The sequence below is a fragment of the Rhinatrema bivittatum genome, chromosome 3 (assembly GCF_901001135.1).
Source record: "Rhinatrema bivittatum chromosome 3, aRhiBiv1.1, whole genome shotgun sequence".
Taxonomy (NCBI): Eukaryota; Metazoa; Chordata; class Amphibia; order Gymnophiona; family Rhinatrematidae; genus Rhinatrema; species Rhinatrema bivittatum.
The window spans coordinates 279653462-279672436 of record NC_042617.1 but is presented as its reverse complement, the minus strand read 5'-3'; the positions used below and the strand labels follow the sequence as shown (position 1 = coordinate 279672436).

The 18975-nt window shown below is 43.3% G+C and overlaps 2 protein-coding genes across 8 annotated transcripts in view; one reads left to right on the top strand and one right to left on the bottom strand.

The window, feature by feature from the left end:
• Positions 1-11137, bottom strand: part of ORMDL2 (ORMDL sphingolipid biosynthesis regulator 2) — a 99138-nt gene extending 88001 nt beyond the window's left edge. For 3 of the 7 annotated variants that reach the window (XR_003855534.1, XR_003855533.1, XM_029594795.1), the window contains exon 1: positions 10920-11137. Coding sequence is in view for 2 of the 7 variants with exons in the window: in XM_029594795.1 (XP_029450655.1) it covers positions 10920-11056 (137 nt within the window). In the remaining 5 variants the exon portion in view is untranslated. Of the gene's footprint in view, positions 1-10132; positions 10577-10919 lie in introns of those variants that run through there. The other 4 variants (XM_029594800.1, XM_029594798.1, XM_029594796.1 and 1 more) reach the window with 4 other exon arrangements.
• Positions 11138-11389: 252 nt separating this feature from the next.
• The window catches only part of SARNP (SAP domain containing ribonucleoprotein), a 214069-nt gene continuing 206483 nt past the window's right edge, over positions 11390-18975 (top strand). The window contains exons 1-4 of the mRNA XM_029594794.1: positions 11390-11537; positions 12007-12103; positions 13216-13262; positions 16330-16400. Of these exons, the coding sequence (XP_029450654.1) occupies positions 11505-11537; positions 12007-12103; positions 13216-13262; positions 16330-16400 (248 nt within the window). The 5' untranslated portion in view covers positions 11390-11504. The remainder of the gene's footprint in view (positions 11538-12006; positions 12104-13215; positions 13263-16329; positions 16401-18975) is intronic.

The following is an 18975-nucleotide window of genomic DNA, read 5'->3' as shown; positions in this document are numbered from 1 at the left end:
TTTATCTTGCTGGGGATCCTGTACTCTTGGTAAGGGAACCTGCCGTAGATATTCAACAATATCTGAGCTCTCTACAGTAAAACCACTATATAGTTTTTCATAAAATGAAAAAAAAACCCAAAACATAGCACTGATATTCTTGGTTGAATTTTTGATCTTCCCAGAGTTCCCCTTCAGAGCCCTAATATATCTCTGGCCTCCCCAATGTTTCACCAGATTAGCTAGCATCCGGCCCATCTTATGTCCATACTGGTAAAATTTTGCTTTATAATACAACAGCGATTTCTGAGCACAAAAGGGAGTTTAGTGTAGCCTGGACTTCTTAAAAAAAAAAAAAAAAAAAATGTTGATTACTAGGCATCGTCTGAGTCTCATAGGCACGCTTCGCCATCCGTAATTGGGTTTCCGATAATAGAAATCATTAGCTTTTCTCTGGGAAGCAACGTAAAATTATTTCCCGCTGTAAAACGGCTTTGGCTGCTTCCCAGAAAAGAGCTGGAGTAACCCTGTGGACACCATTATGTTGATCATAATCCTCCCATTTAGAACGAAGATAGGCTTTGAACCCCTGGTCAGTGTATAAGCGTCTAGGGAACTGCCCTACAAAGAAAGCATCAGTAGAACGAAGACCCTCCAAATCAATCCACACCATAGCATGGTCAGACACCTCCAGAGGCCCAATCTCAGCACGTGTAACTTTTGAAAAAGTAAGACCCTCAGTGAGTAAACAGTCTATGCGGGAGTGGGTTCCATGGGCCCTGGATACGCGAGTATACTCCCAAACCTCAGGATGCAATAGGCGCCACACATCAACTAAGTCTAGAGTCTTGCAAAGGTAAGAAACTCCCTTTGTGGATTGATCCCCCAGCATGCCACGCCCCAAGGAATAATCAAGCTTGGGATCATGTACACAGGTGAAGTCTCCACCCATCAAAATTAACCCTTGGGCTTTCTCAGGCAGTAACTTTAGCAGGGACGAGAAAAAAAGAATGCTGATACAAATTAGGGCCATAGACATTACAGAGAGTGACCAATTTACCAAACAACATAACTATAACCAGTAAATATCTGCCAGTGGGGTCTGCGATCACTTGAGTCAATTGAAAGGCAACCTGTTTCCCCAATTAAAATGGCTACCCCAGATTTCCTGGAATCAGTCTGAGAGGAATAAACCTCTCCAACCCACCCCTGTCAGTTTTTTTTTATGCTCTCTGTCATCCAAGTAAGTTTCTTGTAACAGAGCAATTTGCACTTTCTGCCTACGCAGAGTTTGCAATACCTTGTAGTGTTTAAACACCAACCCCAGGCCAGAAACGTTCCAAGTGGCTATTCTAACTAAAGACTTCTGCGGACCACTAGTTACCCAAGGGCCTTTTCAGAGCTCTCAAAGGCAGTGTTCCCCAGACCCAGCCCGAGCCCCCAAGCCTAAGCCCAGGCCATTGGTAGCATATCATCTGGGACATACAATAGTAAAATGATACTTCCGAAATCATAAAAGTCACCAAGTTTCCCCACTCCCTCCCATGAAACCAACCTCATCTCCTCTCCCCTTGAGCCTTACACTCCTTCTCATTCTTATCTATATCCCCCCCCACAAGGGGGACTAGAGAGCCGCTAGCAATCATGAGGATCCCCACCTCCCATCACAAGTTACAAGGAAATGCAAAACAAAAAGAAAAAAAAAATAGCAGACCATCAAGGATGAAATAAAAAAAGAATACTGTTAGTACTAGTAACATAGTCAAATAAGTAGTGTTGCAACCGGGAAACAAAGTGAAAAGGAAAAATAAAGTAGCCTCGATAAAAGCCAGTGTTTGCTATACAAATAGCATAGTCATCTGAGCTCACTGACTACCAAACACATAGGAACATAGAAAAACAAACAATCTAGTGAGGTGATGTCCAAGACGCCACTGATTTAGTAACGTCAGCCAGCAATAAAAAAACACAAACAGCAAAACTGTGATGTCTCTTCTTGGGGAAAAAAAAACCAAACAACCCTCAGGGACAGAAATCAACATGTTACCAACTAGGTGAGGCATGGTATCAGCCAGGCCAGGCCTCAGAGCGTGGTAAGGAAAGGGGTAGCTGCTTCCACAGAGTCGCATATGGTCACCGTACTATTGTGAGTAATCCGGAGTTTGGCTGAAAACTGCAACAGAAACAGGATCTTTTTCTCAGTGAGCCGTTACGTCAGTGCAAAGATTTTGCGCTTGGCTGCTACTGTCGCTGAGTAGCCTTGGAAAATCATACAGACGCACCTTCGTACTTCAGCTTCCGTGGTCTGCGATATGCTTGCAGAATCTCCAACTTATGAGCTGAATTCAGCAGCTTGGCAATCATGGAGCGCGGACGTGTGCGTTGCATAGGATTGCAGCCCTAAGCAGCGGGCCCACTCCACTCTAAATCTACCGTGTTTCACTCCCAGATGTAGTGCACGAGGTAGATGACGATTGATGCCCTTGCGGTCCAGGATGGGATGAAAGGAGCCCTCCTTCATTGGCACAACAAAATAAATGGAATATCACCCCGTATTTTCTTGCGACGTGGGTACTGGGATCCCAGCCCTCAGCCAGAGGAGCCTTGCCAGTGTATTCTTCGCCACCTGCTTCTTCTGCGGGGAGTGACAGAGACACGCCATGAACACGTCGCTAGGAATACTGCGAAACTCCAGCGCATATCACCTCCAGGACCCACAGATCTGATGTGACCTTGACCCACCTTGGATTTATTTATTTATTTTAAATCTTTTCTATACCGTCGTTTGGTGGGGACCGACACAACGGTTTACATTAAGGCACATAAAAGTAATAATGCTGCAATTTGTCCGATTACAAAAGTGCCATAAGGTTCGGTAACATAGTTAGTGATCAATATTAAATGTAATGAATTTTGTCCAGGTCTCTATCTCTGTTTTGATTACAGAATTAACTTTAAAATTGTGACTGTCTTTTAAAAAAAACACTACACATTTAGTGAATACAGCAATGTGTGTGGGTGTTTTATTGATGAGAGAGGTGACTCCCTATCTCCTATTCCCAGGGGTGAGTCGACCAGCCTTCATTGGCTGTGTCGGGAGGGTCCACCACCCAAGCCTGTGCCTCTTCTGGGCTGTCGGGAACAAAAGGACAGACTTACCGAAGGGCCAAATCCTCTGAAAGGTTGCTCCGCTATAGGGTCGAAAGTGCCTGGAACCTCTAGCACGACTTCTATTGACAAGGGAGCACTGTACCAGTCTCTTATCTTCCGGCAAATGAGGGACCGGAGATTTGCCCCACTTACTGGCCATCTTCGCCAACTTGCTACCAAACAAGAGTGAGCCGTTAAAGGCAACTTGGTGAGATTAGCCTTGGAGGTTGCATCAGCCGATCAATTTCTCAACCATAACTGACACCTGGCCGCCACAATTGAAGCTACCCTCTGGCTGAAGTGTGGACCAAATCACAGCCCGCATCAGCCAAAAAGGCAGCAGCAGGTTCCATAACTGATCTGGAATGTTCCCCAGAGTTATCAACCTCCTGGGAGAGAAGCAAATAAGAGTGAGCCACCAAGAACAACAAAAAAGCGATCTGCAAGTTCATTGCCACAGCTTCAAATGTCTGCTTAAGGATAGTCTCAATCTTTCCATGAGCATCCTTCAAGGCCATTCCTCCTTTGACGGACTTGATCCAGAGGGTAAAGGCCTTCCAAAATCCAACCCCTTTTGAAAGTAGCCTCTGAGGCACCCCACTCAAGAACAATCATAGAAACATATAGAAACATAGAAATGATGGCAGAAGAAGACCAACAGGCCCATCCACTCTGCCCAGCAAGCTCTCACACTTATTTTCCCATACCTTTCTGTTACCCCGACCGCTGAGTTCAGGGCTTTTATTGGTAACTTTTTTATTCCAATTTCCTTCCACGCTTGCCATTGATGCAGTGTTGGAGCTGCATCAAAGTGAAATATAAGGCTTAATGTTTGAGGGTAATAACCTTCGTTACGAGAAGTTACCCCGATGTTTGTATACTCATACTGCTCATATCAATGCCTTGTTAGATGTTGTCTGGATGTAAATCCTCTTTTCCTCATTCCCCTCCTGCCGCTGAAGCAGATAGCCACGCTGGATACTGATTCAAGGTGAAGTATCAGGCTTGATTGGTTTAGGGTAGTAACTGCCTCAACAAGCAAGCTACTCCCAAGCTCATTTGTTTAACCAGACTGTGCAATTCAGTCCGTGTTGGTTGTTGTCTGAATATAAACCATCTTTTCTTCATTCCCCCTGCCACTGAAGCAGTGAGCTGTGCTGGATATGCATTCCAAATGATGTATCAGGCTTAATTGGTTTGGGGTAGTAACCGCAACAAGCAAGCTACTCCCACGCTTATTTGTTTACCCAGACTGTGCAGCCTTGTTGGTTGTTGCCTGAATGCAAGTCCTCTTTTCCACATTTCCTCTTGCCGTTGAAGCATAGACCAATGTGGAGTCGCATTAACCATGTGAATGTTTATTGAATAAGGGTATTAATCACCAGGTTGTAGCAGTCATTCCCGAAAGCCATTCCCATCCTCTAGGCTTTATGGATTCACAGTGTTTATCCTACACCCCTTTGAAATCCTTCACAGTTTGGTCTTCACCACTTCCTCTGGAAGAGCGTTCCAGGCATCCACCATCCTCTCTGTGAAGAAATACTTCCTGACATTGGTTCTGAGTCTTCCTCCCTGGAGTTTTAAAATCGTGACACCTGGTTCTGCTGATTTTTTCCCCAATGGAAAAGGTTTGTCGTTGACTTTGGATTATTAAAACCTTTCAAGTATCTGAACGTCTGTATCATATCACCCCTGCTCCTCCTTTCCTCCAGGGTATACATATTTAGATTCTTCAATCTCTCTTCATAAGTCATTCGATGAAGACCATCCACCTTTTTGGTCGCCAATCAATTCTTGAATGGCTTCTATCACAGAAAAAAAACCCCACAAGAGGCTTTGCGCAAAAAAACAAAATAGGATTTTCTTCGGCTCAGAAGCAGAATCCGTGCCAGGAATGCCAAGCATAGTCAAGGTCGGGGAAATCAAGGCTGGCAGTTCATCTTTATGAAAGAACTGCAACAAGGCTCTATATGTTCCAATCTGGGGAGAATCCACCCATCATCAAAAGAGGCAGGATTGACTTAGTCATCCTTGCTATCCGGCTCTCCAGCCAAAAGAGCCAATGTCGTTAGAGGGGGTACTTCGGCACGCAACATAAGGCAAGGTTCCCAACTGTGCCTCTGTCCTAGGAACCTGGGACAGCGCCTGAAGAAAGGACTGAAAGCCCTGGAAAAAAAAAAAAAAATCTATCCATGAAAAAGTAGAAACATCCAGACCGGGAGGTACATGGGGCGTACTCACTGCACTACTTTCCCCTGCTGAAGGACCAGTTAGGGGAGATCCAAAATCAGGTGCCCCACCTGAGATATCCTTGCCCAGACTCACATCTGGCTGGGAAGAACCAGGCATAGTGAAATCGGAGGAAGAAAATTCACCCTGAGCCTCCAAAGAGCAAAGTGCAAAGAGCAAGGTGCTTAGACTTCTTAGGCACAGGTGTGAGTCTAGCTGTGTTATATATATATATATATATATATTTTTTTTTTTTTATTATATGTGCTCAACTAGGCGCCCAAAAAGTTATGGGTCCAATATTTTTGCACGCACGCCTAGGTGCTCACCCAGGCAGCCAACAGGAAAGCGCACAAAGAAGTAAGCACACTGTGCTAGATGTGTGCTGACATAAGCGTGCAACTAGGCGGCGCATTACGTGGGCGCTCAGAGGATAAGGCTTTACTGTGCACACAAACTGGAGGCACAGCGAGACGTACATGCCAAATTGACAAGCCTGTAGAGGGCAGCCTAATAAAGCGCGTAAAAAGTCATTACGGCCTACCACATAGCATGCAGAAAAAGCCTCGGAGTGGGGGCCTAGCCTAGATGGGCAGCCTGGTAGGTTGAACAGCCTACGTCCCTCGACCTCCCACAGAGCAAGACGAATGTCGGGACGATGCACGGAGACTGGAGGGAGGAAGCCGTGCCAGTAAAACCTCCCACTAAGTCTCTGTACTTTTTTTTTTTTTTTAAGCTTACTGGAGCTCAGCCTTACTTGGTTGAGCACAGGGATGGTCTCTGGCTGCAGGAGAAGATGGCATTTGCCATCACTGCTGTGCTCTGCTTCCAACATCCGCTACCTTTCAGCTGCTCAAACAGCTAAGCCCATGCTGGAAAATCAGTTAGCAGGCCAAGACACTCATCTGAGGGACCACAGAAATCACCTCAGGAAATCTCAGCTGGGGGAGGGGACCGCAGGGCAGTAATTTTCTTCCTTAATTATCCTTCTTAAACTGTGGGGAAATACACGTTGCCCATCTGCTGGAGACTGAGAATACTGGCGGGCTGTCACTGCAGGTGTATATGTACTGTGAAGTCAGCTTGCTCCATCTGCTGGTAGAAGTGCATAGCCCACTTGTTCTGGATTCATCTGACTGGACGCTAAAACGTGGCCATGCCTCTGTGCTTAGACAGATCGCTTTTGCATCGGGTGCATGCTTCGTGTGGCTGCAGATCTGCGCCACTAGCTTCGAAGCGTTTTGTCGAGGCACTGGGCTGGATATACCTTTTTTTGACGCAGGTGGCATAGGACACTTTGGATGACTAATCTTCAGGGTCGAAGTGCGATCTGGGGTGTCTTAATGTCGCAGTTTCCTGGACTGTAGAAGCCTTACTCTTTACTTGTAGAGTAGTGGCTTCATGTTCCTCCGAGTGCTTAGATTTATGTTTGGAAACACTGGTCTGCCTTTCTCATGTGCCAATGGACACAGCTCATCTGTGCGTCTGGATGATGAGTCTTTGGGCCTGGGGAGAATTAAGTTGGAATGTCTTGGCGAAGGGGGCTTAACTGCCCAATGCAAATAAGCCCCCTGCCTCCTTTTGCAGCTGGACGATCTTCTGGCCCCTTTGACGCTGCACTCGCAGAGACATCCAGCTGCAGTTGCTGTAGGCAGCCTGGTCATAATCTGGTCCCAGGTGTATATTAAAATAATTATGTCTGTCTGTAACGGACATAATAAGTCCCCATTAGCAATACGTGAATCAACATTGGTTTTGGACATTTTAGCACTGAAAAGTGCTTTGGGGGTTTTGCATTAGGGAGACAAAATTTCTGGGAGGAGGAAAAAAGGGGGAGAAGGTTATCCACACCTGAGGAGATTTTGCAACACGTAACGCGTGGGAACTGCCACCCATGCACAGCAGAGCAAAGCTCTATTTTTGGAGAGAAGGCTCTGCCTAGTGCGCTGTTGGATGATGTCACCCAAACAGCATAGGTAATTTGGCCTACTTCTTGCCGGAATAGTGCAAAGTGGTGCACAGAGGGAATAATAATTCCAACTACAGGTACACAATTCTGGGTTTTGTAGAGGGGGTCACCACTCATGAAAAGGATCTTTGAGTCTTTGTGGACAATACATTTAGAGTTTTTCTATACCAGCATTCATGATAAAATCACATCATGCTGGTTTACAATTAACAAGGGGTGTGAATGAACATGAACATGGAACAAGGGAAAGAAACCATGAAGTTACAATAAAACAAGGCTGTTCAAGACTGGGAGAGGAAGAAGAAGATAGAACAAATTTAACAGAACAAGGCTTAAATTATTTACGACAATCGAAAATGACTGACTGAAGTTAATGTTGGGTTATGATTCAGTTAGGGTCTGGAAAGCCATGTTTAAACAACCAAGTCTTAAGCCTTGAAATCCATAGCTCAGTGTGTGGCAGCAGCAGCCAAAAAAAAAAAGCAAATAGAACATATTAGTAATGATCCAAAAAGGAGTATAAAATGGAAAATATCATATTGCCTCAGTATCAATGAATGGTGTGACTGCATCTTGAGAATTGTGTGCAGTTCTGATCACCTCCATCTCAAAAAAGACACGGCAGCAATAGAAGAGGTGCAGAGGAGGGTGATAAATGCTAGAGAGGGCTATCCGGGTTCGGGCTCTCTTTAGTTTGGAAAAGCAATGCTTGAGAAGGGAACATGATAAATGTATAAAGTTGTAAGGTGTTTACCCTTTCAAATAATACTAAAACAAGGGCACACTCCATGGCACTGAAAATCAGCAGATTTAAAACAAATCGTAGAAAGTACTTTTACTCGGCACACAAACTGGAAAATATGTTGCCAGAGGATGTGGTCAAAGTGACTAGCATAGCAGGGGTTAAAACAAGTTCTTGGAGGAAATGTTCGGAAAACATTATTAGCCAGGTAGACCTAAGCAGTATTTCTTGATGCCAGGGCCCAGCTGGCAGACCTCTTAAACTGCTGTATATGGGATGGTTGGTAGAATTGGAGAAGAGTAGGGGAAAAGAAGTTCCATCTTATGGCTAAAGACTATGAGGGTCCTACCATGGCTAAAGGGTGAAGGGGGAGAGCTAGTAGTATACACCTTCTCCCTTTTGAGGTCTCCTCCAGTCTCACACCACCCACCCACTAATGTTTTAATTACAAGAATTATGACAAATGAGTTGTTTCTTGCTCCCAGCGCAGGAGAAGAAAAAAAAATATTAGCTCTCTTCACTCCAGAGGACAATGAATCCAGAGAAAAAAAGGGGATGGAATGGCTACCCTATGAGGAAAGGCTATAGACGTTAGGGCTGAGGGGGGGATATGACAGAGGTCTATAAAAGCAAAAGAACTAGAATGGGTAAATGTGATTTGGTTATTTACTTTTTCAAATAGGATTAGGGTGCACCCCATGAAGTTAGTAAGTAGCACATTTAAAACAAATCTGAGAAATTTATTTTTTACTCAACCCCCAGTGAAGCTTTGAAATTCATTGCCAGAGGATGTGGTTAGGGCAGTTAGTGTAGCTAGGTTTAAAAAGGTTTGTATAAGTTCCTGGCAGAGAAGTCCATAAACTGCTATTAATCAATTTGACTTAAGGAATAGTCACCATTCTTACTGGCATTAGTAGCATGGGATCTATTTTATTTTGGGGTACTAGCCAGGTACTTGTAACCTAGATTGGCCACTTTTGGAAACAGGATGCTGGGCTTGATAGATGCCCGCTCTGATCCAGTATGGCAACTTCTTATGTGTGGGACTAAAAATACTAACATTGGTGGTAGATGCTACTCTTTTAAGGGGTCTGGTGCTTCTAGCAGCCTTGGTGGCTGAATAACCAGCAACCTGTTGGATTATTTTGGTTTATTTATAGAGCCAGAGTGGTGGCAGCTAGGGCTAAAGCTGTTTAGTCTGTTGAACTGATCAGATGTTCAGTGTCAGTGGTAGGGAAGAGCTGACCTTGTACCTGGAAGCAGCAACAGTATGTACTGGTGTAGGGGCCATAGCAAAGTTACTACCAGGATTTTTTTTTTCACAGGTGTTTTATGATAATACAGAATGTCCCACTCATGGCTGCAGCGAAGCCGGTGGCAGTCATTACTTGTGTGGCAACAATACTGGTTGACTTCCTCCTCCAAATAATACCACTGCATGTACTGGCAAAAATGCTGTTAGGGCCTGCTCATTGAGAAATATTGCATTAAAGAAAGATATTTCTAGCTCAGTGAGTGAGTAACAGAAAATAGGTCTATTTTAAGGGATCTGCCAGATTCTTGCAACAGCCTGGATACTGTCACAAAACTGCATGCTGGGTTTGATGGACATTGGATTGAGCCAGCCTGGCCTGTTCACTAGTGTATAGGCAAGTTCTAGACCCTTTTTCTTAACTCAGCAAGTTTTTAATGGTAAATTAGTTGGGCTAGGCAAGCCAAAACAGAAACAAGTATACGATTGCATGAGCTTATATTACTCCAACCACATGAGATTTAGTGTACAGTTTAGGGCAGATCTTTGCATAATAAACCTTATTAGGATTCAGGGTCCCGTCTAGGTTGGCAAAGAGAGAATAGCAGAAAATGTGGCACTGTGATAGCTTTTTACAATTTTCATGGTAAAGAATAAATATTCCATAAATCCTCCCTTCCCTCCAAGAATCCCATACTCATATTCCAGAAACTACAGTTTTCCTACTTATTGAAAATATATTTGCAAGATGACCTACAACATGACGACAGAGTGGGTTGGTCTGTAACAACTAACAAATGATAATGGGTACCTCAGGTTCCACTTATTCTCATTGCCCCGTATTCCGACTTCACTGCCCCGAGGCTTCAGAGTAGTATGCCCTTAATCAGTCACCGTGAACAGGCGAGTCAGGCCCGGATGCTCTCCTTTTTCAGGTTACGGGGGATAGAGAGAGAATTTTAAACAGACGGCGTGAACGACCAGAACTGACCCAACTTTCAAGTGCAGATATGAGCACTACCACCTGGGAAAAGACCACAAACCATGTCCCCTTTAGCTGCCAAAACGTGCAAGGAGCATGAGTCACATAAACTCAGATCATCCTCGGACTTTTAATAACAGCGCATGAGACCGGTGGTGTGGGCCTATTTCAGACCGTACGAAAGTGCCCGGGAGAGGGGCACCAGCCCGCTCTGAGACCGGTGGTGTGGGCCTATTTCAGACCGTACGAAAGTGCCCGGGAGAGGGGCACCAGCCCGCTCTGAGACCGGTGGTGTGGGCCTATTTCAGACCGTACGAAAGTGCCCGGGAGAGGGGCACCAGCCCGCTCTGAGACCGGTGGTGTGGGCCTATTTCAGACCGTACGAAAGTGCCCGGGAGAGGGGCACCAGCCCGCTCTGAGACCGGTGGTGTGGGCCCGCTGTTTACACCTAGAACTACAAATCCCAGAGTGCTCTGATAAACCAATGTCGTCGTCGTCCCCCCGAAGGCCCTGGCGTGCAGAATAGAAAACACGTCCCAACAAACTAGCGACTGCTAAAGGAGAACTGATGTCGTCCGCACACGGCAAAGACAAACGACCAAATAAAAAAAACCACCTGATATAAAACGTCCGCGCCGCCCACCTATAGCCTCTGATTCTCCAGGAAGCGCAATCACTTCCGCCTCCAAAGCTCCGTAGCGGAAAGCCGGCACCAAAGGCGACAACATTGGTTTGTATGAACCGTTTCGTCATTAACTGTTTCCTCTGTGATTGGCCAAGGTGTGTCCTTTCGCTCCCGCTTCCAACCACTAAACCGAAGCAGGCTCAATTCCCCCTCTGTCACGTGACGCGCGAAAGACGAAAGCCCGGGAGCTCTTTATTGAGGGGAAAGTGAAGAAAAAATGAAAGTGCAAAAGTACAAAAGTGCAGAAATTCAAAGGGACAATTTCATTTAACTACAGTAAAAATAAAGAAAGAAGGTTCTAAATATCTAATTATTTAGCGGGCGGAGCTTTTGGGTCGGGGGGCGTGGACAGGGGCGCGCCTGATTAAACCAATCGCGAAGGGTCTTGTTGTCAGTGTGGCATTTTTCTTCTCCTCTTTGGGTGGTTGTTATTTGTTAGTCAGTTATTGCGATCGACATTGGCCGGTTGGTGGTGCACAAAAAAGGAGGAGGAAGAGCAGCAGCGACAACAACAAGATGGCGGATGTGGTGGAGATTCATAAGCTGAAGGTGAGGGAAGTGAGGTGCGCGCGCGAGTATGACCGAACCCTGTGGTGAAAATGGTGTTTCTGTGAATAGCAGACGGAGGGTGTACGTGAGGGCCTCAAATGAAAAGAATGGCTCGGGGGATGAAATTTCATGCAGTACTGAGCCAGCATCATTGCTCTCCCCTCTTCTCCAAAATCCCATTAAACCAAAGTAAAGGTCTCCCTCGCTCCTTTTTCTTCCCACTCTCCGCCTGGTAGCTGATTTCTAGCGAGGGGGATCATTGAGGTGCTTGGAGACTCGGGTGACTGGACGCTCTAGGTTTTAAGTCATTTGAGCTGAGGTGGGGAGTTGGTAAAGAAGGCTTTTTTTCAGTTGATCTTTGGACTTGTTTTTAAATATGGGTTTGCTTCCTTTTAGTGGAAAGTTGATAGTAGTGGGTGCACTTTTTGTATAGTGTATCTAGAAACTTTTCCTCTCTTCTTGTTTGCAGCTGGTTGAACTAAAACAAGAATGTTCAGCCCGAGGCTTGGAAACTAAAGGAAACAAGCAAGATTTGATCAACAGGCTACAAGCTTACCTTGAACATGGTTGGTACAACTTCCGGAGCCCACCTGGCAAGGGCCAATGTGCTTGACAATGAGCAATGAAGCTTTACTCCCACTCCTTTTTTCCATAAATTGCATTAAAAACGTCACAGATAAGCTAGTTGATTACATCCATTTTAAGGAAAAATCCTGAAACACAGATGTAGGTTTTACAAAGAAGAATGCATCATTGCCGTCTGTAATACAATGGTCCTACCTGGTTAGGCTTGGCTCCATGGTGATAGTAGATTATGTATATGATAAAACAGATCTGAAAGGATATAATATAGCCTAGCAACTTTGTTGGATTGGCTACACTTGAAAAAATAACAGCAAACTTTTGCATGCTTATCCAACATACAGGCCGATTCAGTAAAAGTCGTGGGAGAGCGGGTGAGCACCCACTCTCCTGTGCACGTGATTCAGTATTTAAATGAGGGCTTGCGTCCCTAGAGCCTCTTTTTTTTTGACAAGAGCGGCGGCTGTCAGCGAGTTTGACAGCCAATGCTCAATTTTGCCGGCATCTGTTCTCAAACCTGCTGACAGCCACGGGTTTGGAAACCGGACGCCGGCAAAATCGAGCATCTGGTTTTCACCCGTGAGCCATGTGCTGATTTTACATAAAATTTTTTTTTTTTTTTATTTTGGGACTTCCGACTTAATATCGCTATGATATTAAGTCGGAGGGTGTACAGAAAAGCAGTTTTTACTGCTTTTCTGTATACTTTCCCGGCGCTGGCAGAAATTAAGTCTACCTTTGGGTAGGTGCTAATTTCTGAAAGTAAAATGTGCGGCTTGGCTGCACATTTTACTTAGTGAATCCCGCGGGAATAACTAATAGGGCCATCAACACGCATTTGCATGTTGCGGGCACTATTAGTTTCGGGGGGGGGGGGGGGTTTGACACACGTTTTCAACCCTTTACTGAATAAGGGGTAAAGCTAGCGCATCTAAACGCGGGTTAACAGTGTGCTCTGCCGGAACGCACTGTACTGTATCGGCCCGTAATTATTAACTGTGAGTGATTAGGCAGAACAGCAAGTACTAAAAGAAAAGAGCAGCTATGCAGGCTATTGCTTTGCGGATTAAGTTTGTATGTTTTGTAATTTATTTAGCTGAAGAGGAAGCAAATGAAGAGGATGTTCTTGGTGAAGAAACTGAGGTAATGCTCTGCCATGCTTTTTCCCATCTCCCGGGTTTCCCTTCTCATGCTTTTTCAGGGAATAAACAAAGCAAAAAGGGATTCTATCAAGCAAAATATATTTAATTTCTTCAAAAGTCTTGATGTTAATGGAACTGTTTGCTAAACAAGTTAGTCATGGCTACAACACTAAATATCTTAAAAAAAAATCTGACGATTTTTGAGGTAAAGCATTGGTAGGCTTCTTAAAGGAAGCATTGCTGAGAACATGAGAATACGTTGTAGGACTGCAGATGGGGAATTTCTTTGTGTTGGGGAGACAATTCCTTATTTTATGATGGTTCCAGTTCTTGAGAAATTGACTCTTTTCAATCCTCTTCTTTATTTGACTTGGCAGTTTTCCTTTGGTTTCTTTAGGTTTTCAACTTAATTAGAATTGGCTCCTACAGGAATAGACCTTCTTTCACAACTGGGATTTTTTTTCCATCCATTTAACAGCCCTCCCCTCCCCCCATGTTCGTTTGCCCAACCATCATTACAATATTTCTTGGGCAAGGGCTACAAATCTCAGCTTTCTTCAGAGCCCAGTATAGATGTACCCTGTGCTTGGTCTGTAGGTGTTGCTGTTGAGCAAGAGATAGCTGGGATGTCTTCCCTCACAGGAACTGTGAACACTGCAACTACAGCAGGTTTAAGGAGTAAAAATAAACTTGGATATTGAATCTAAATCTCCTGCATTACAGTTCACAGCACTGCCACTGACTTATCAGATCCTACTATTGCTTTTTATAATTATGGTAAGATAAGAATACAGAAAGAAAATAGAACTTGTGTAAGGTAACACTGGGATTAGTTTAGGAGTCTCTGGTGATTTCTTCACTGTCATTCCCTCTGCTTTAGCCATGTCACATCACTTTTACTGTACTTGCAGTACAGTAAAAGCAAACTAATCAGTAATTTCAAAAAAATACATTGAACAAGTGGACAAACTGCATAGTACAAAAATGTTGAACTCTGTTGAGTGCCAAAACATATCTAATGTTCAGGATTTCCCCAATGAATATTGAGATATTTATATGTAGATATGACCACTCTTATCTATGCTTTTCTCCTCATTGCTATCTTAATCATCTTCCTGCACCAAGCTCCTGCAGTAGTCATTCTGTGCAAATGTGCTGTACTCCTAATCTTGCAAGATTCAAATCCAGCCTAGAAACTCACTTCCTTGAGGCTGCTTTTAAAACATGAACGTAATGTTCTTGCACATGGTTTTTCTAACTCACCCATGGGCCACTTATATAGATTCTCAAGAGGCTCCACTCCTTGCAGCTGGCCCTGCTATTTTTAACTCACAATCCCCCCCTCCCCATCCCATATGTTCAAGAAGCAGGGACTGTTTATTATGTTTCTGTAGTGCTGTGTATACCTGGTAGCATATACAGATAATGATTCAAGAATCAGAATAATTTGTAGAGTTTGGTTATTTTGAAAATCAGACCTGTTTGTGGTGCTCAGGGGGCCAGTGTTTGGCATCTCTGGCAAGGTGGGTTGTCATTGGATTAACCTGACCAGTACTCGCCACTAGTGGGCAGACTAAATACATAAATATTTCCAGTGAACCATGAATATGCCATACTATCTACTGAACTGGTTTCTTGTAAGTAAAGTGTGTTAGATGCAAAAGCCTGTATTGTGTTAAAATATTTTAATATTCATATAATTCTCATTAGCATGAATTACTATCAGCAACCATATCTAGTGGAGGAGTGTCAGATGATGAAATGGAGAATATTAGGGCAGTGTTTCCCAACCCTCTCCTGAAGGCACACCTAACCAGTTGGGTTTCGGGATTGCCACAACCAATATACATGAGAGAGATTTGCATACTCTGGGTCTCCAATGTATGCAAATCTGTTTCATTTGTATTCAGTTACAGCTTCCATCGGTAAAAGCCTTTTGACAAGTTAGACTTCAAAATAGAGCATTTCCATGGTAGTTCTGAAATTGTGGAATGAACTAGCTTTAGAGGTTAGGGAACAGAAAGATCTGATGCACTTTTGGAAGAAATTAGACATGGTTGATAATGCTGGAAATTTTGTGGAGGGGGTCAGTAGCTGATGACATCCAAAGTTTGTGGAGACACTTATAGCTAAGTCATTGGAGCTTAGTTTAAAAAGTAGGAGAGCTGAATTTTATTAAATCAAATTATACATATCCTGAAAACCTGACTGGCTAGGTGCACCTCGAGGAAAGGGTTGGGAAACACTGAATTGGGGGACAGAGAGAAGGGGCATGATATTCTTCATGGACGATGGGTGGGGTGCATCTGGAGATTATCCTACAGACAGAACATAAGCTTCACAGAAACCTAGAGTGTTAACACTTTTTCCAAAGAGATAATTAACTATTTATTACATTAGAATAAAATCTTTAAATATTCACCTCTACTTGGGCTTTCAGCTCAGTTAGAACCAGCCTGTGTTGGGCTTTGGTGCAGAGAACCTTCATTTGCAACTCTGGGGGTTTTTCCTCCTACTTTTCTATTTCCCTGCCCCCCCCCCCCCTTTCGGACTGACTTAGCCCAAAGTCATTGCCGCGATAATCCTCAGCTGGGGGGCACAAACCACAGCTGCATCCATAATGTGAATCCTGAATCTGTCATAGTTGTATGATGATTGGGACACCCTTTGACCAGGGGCACTGAAAGATGCTTCTGCAGTATCTATAACTGGCTTGTGGAAGAGAATCCTGGCCTGGGAATTGATCCCGGGTTTTCCACATGGGGCACAGGACTTGCTAATGAGCCACTAGAGTGGCTTTAGGAAATCATTTAGTGTATGGTACATGTAGCACTGAGTTTATAGCTCCTGTCTTTATTTAGCTTTCTGGGCAATAATGTTTCTTCCACTAGTTTGTATTTGTGCTGTGTCATGACTGCCATTTTAACACTAATAAAGTGGTATTATCCAGCTTGGCTCAGGAGCATCCCAGAATAATATGGAGCTAGCGAAGGGCATTTCAGCAAGTACTTGTTTCTATTTCTGCATGGTCAAAGGCTCAGTGCTAACCTCTCATTATTTCATTTCAGGAAGAGGAGCAGAAACCTGTAGAACCTCCTGCCAAAGAAGAGATTGTCTCACCAAAGGAATTGCCTGAAATGTAATTATCAGTTTAGCCTTTTTATGCATTCTTAATGTGGAAGTATGAATTAAAACTGCTGAGTTCATACACTGCAAAGACTGAAGCATGTCCTTTTTTTTTTTTTTTTAAAATAATTTTAGTAGTGTTATATTAAAGAGAATAGTAAGGAAGTCTTGATACAAATGACATGAGAGCAAAGCCAGCATATTAATTATGTGATGGGACCAGTGGGTTTGCTTCTAGTTTAAAAATAAGCAAAATTAATTTTTGGGTAAACCTACCTTGACAAAGATTAAGAGATGTGAACCACTCCTTTCCTTAACCGGTAGAAACAATTGAGAAAAACAGGTTTAGAAAGAGGAGAGGTCTAGTGAGAGCTGTGGTTCCTGGGTTTTTATTTACACTGACTGTGTGGGCGACCTTGGGGAAAGTTACTTATCTTTGTGAGTCTGTTTGCCTACCTGTATTTAGTAGTACTATTACTTTCTTCTCTCAGTTTCAGAGACTATCATATAGGAATCCATTGTCATGCCTTCTTCATAGAAGAGGGGGTAGCATATCCCTCTGACTTCACTTTTTACAGCCCATTATACCCTTTTTGTATTAAAACTGTTTTTTTACCTCTCTGATTGCTGCATAATGACTGAGGAAGCTCTTTTTGTTTTGGATTTTTTTTTTCATCATTGTACAGGAAAGGGAATCCTTTTTAAGGAAAGTGCATTTGTCAATCTGCTTGTCTTCTGAGGGCAAAAAGAATGCTTTCCCTTTGCTTTCCAAACCCAGTATCCAGTGCACAGGGAAGATATGGTGGAATTTGTGGAATATCCCAGCTCTAGTCCTTCTGGAGATCCAGTCTGCTTCCAGGAACAAAAGTCATTTAAGGCATCAGAAAATTTACAGCTTTTACAGCCTAGTTATGGTTATTTGTATGCCACAAATCCTAGGTGGCTTACAGCATTATTTATTCAGATGAGTTTCTTCTCTGCTTGGTTGTTTGTAAGAACCTTGCTGTTAACATATGGAGCTTCTTTTCAAGCACCAGGGGGAGCTCTTACTTAAAATGTGTACTGAAAATAGTTTATTGGCCAGACTTCTCAAAAGTTATAGGAACTTTTATTCTTTTGTTAAACATGCAGTTTTTGGTTTAAAAAATATTATTTTGGAAAATATCACTGTATTTTCTACTTTCCAAGTTTTTTTTTTTTTTTTTTTGGTGATGATTTTCAAGAGCTGTTGGGTTTTACACAGTGTTTCCTAAGAGCAGTAATCACTAGTTGTGTCCCCCTGGAGCCATCACTATTGATCATTTAACATGTAACTAGGAGTTGGTGGAATGCTTGAGGCTTGTGAACTTGAATACCTGACTCTTGCTGTTTGTAAGTTTGAACTGGGTAATAATAGATTCTCCTTATTGTTGAAGTTGTCATGTGCTGTATAAATCCAGGACATCCTTCCCTCTTCTTTGGCAGAGACAAAACTAAAGGCAGAAAGAGCTGCTTTTTTTTTTTTTTCCCCTTCCTCACCTTTAAGTCATTCGGTACCAAATGGTAGAAGCTGGTTTTGATGATCCCTTGTTACGCAGCATGCTGTCCCCCTCCCAGGGCTTCCACTCTAACACGTCTCAAGTCCTGTTCAAAATTGCTTCCTGTGAAAGTGTTGTTAAACCATTACTGCCTTTTAGAAGGGGGTCAGCATGGGAAAAGTGTCCAGGAATGCAGGACAAAGGCACTAGCACCTTTTGCTAAATGAACACCCTGGGCCTTAATGGAGCGGCTTTAATACCCATACTTTATGGGAGGTTAACACCATTTCATTTACTATTTCTGGGGCCTGGGAACTTCCTAACAAGTTTCTCCTCCTCTTTAATCCCCTGTACTTTTTTTTTTTTTCTTCTGTTTTCTGCCAAAACTTACATTCAGACAATGATCTTTTGCCTGCTCTGTATCTTGAAGGCTATGACGATTAATAGTTTGCCAGTAAAATATATATATTTTCTAATCCTTAACTCTGACCTAATTAAAAATGCTTTATGAAACTCAAGCATGAATTTTCCTTCTCATAATATCAGGCAATAGCCCACAGATTGCTTGATGTAAGCAAGGAGCCTATAATTTGAGATTCACAAACTAATTTTGCAGCATAGTAACTGTGATTTGTTCATAAAAAGACTTTAGTACAAACTAAAAATGTTTCTCAGTCTGGGAAGATCTTATGAGTGCTCCATAGCACTTACTACTACCATGATGTTCTCTCAAGTGTTAGTGATTAAAGCCTTTGCTGGGATGCTGTCTATATAGAAAGAGAAGAACTAATCAACTTTTTTTTTGTACTGGGTGAGGATTGCTAGTGGTCTTACGAGACTACTTCATACATGACCATAGAAAGTTCAGTGCACCACTGCAGAGAGAGCCTGTTATTGGTCCTGAGCCCCTCCATGTAGTTTCAGCTCCTATATGCGGATATGTTACTGAATGCTCAGACCTATAAAGCAGTGTAAAAATTAGTTTGTTGCCTGCACTTGCTGCTGCCCATGCCTATTGTCAAAGATACTTCCTTCTATCCCTATGTATTTTGTAGGGGCCTTCTCTATGGA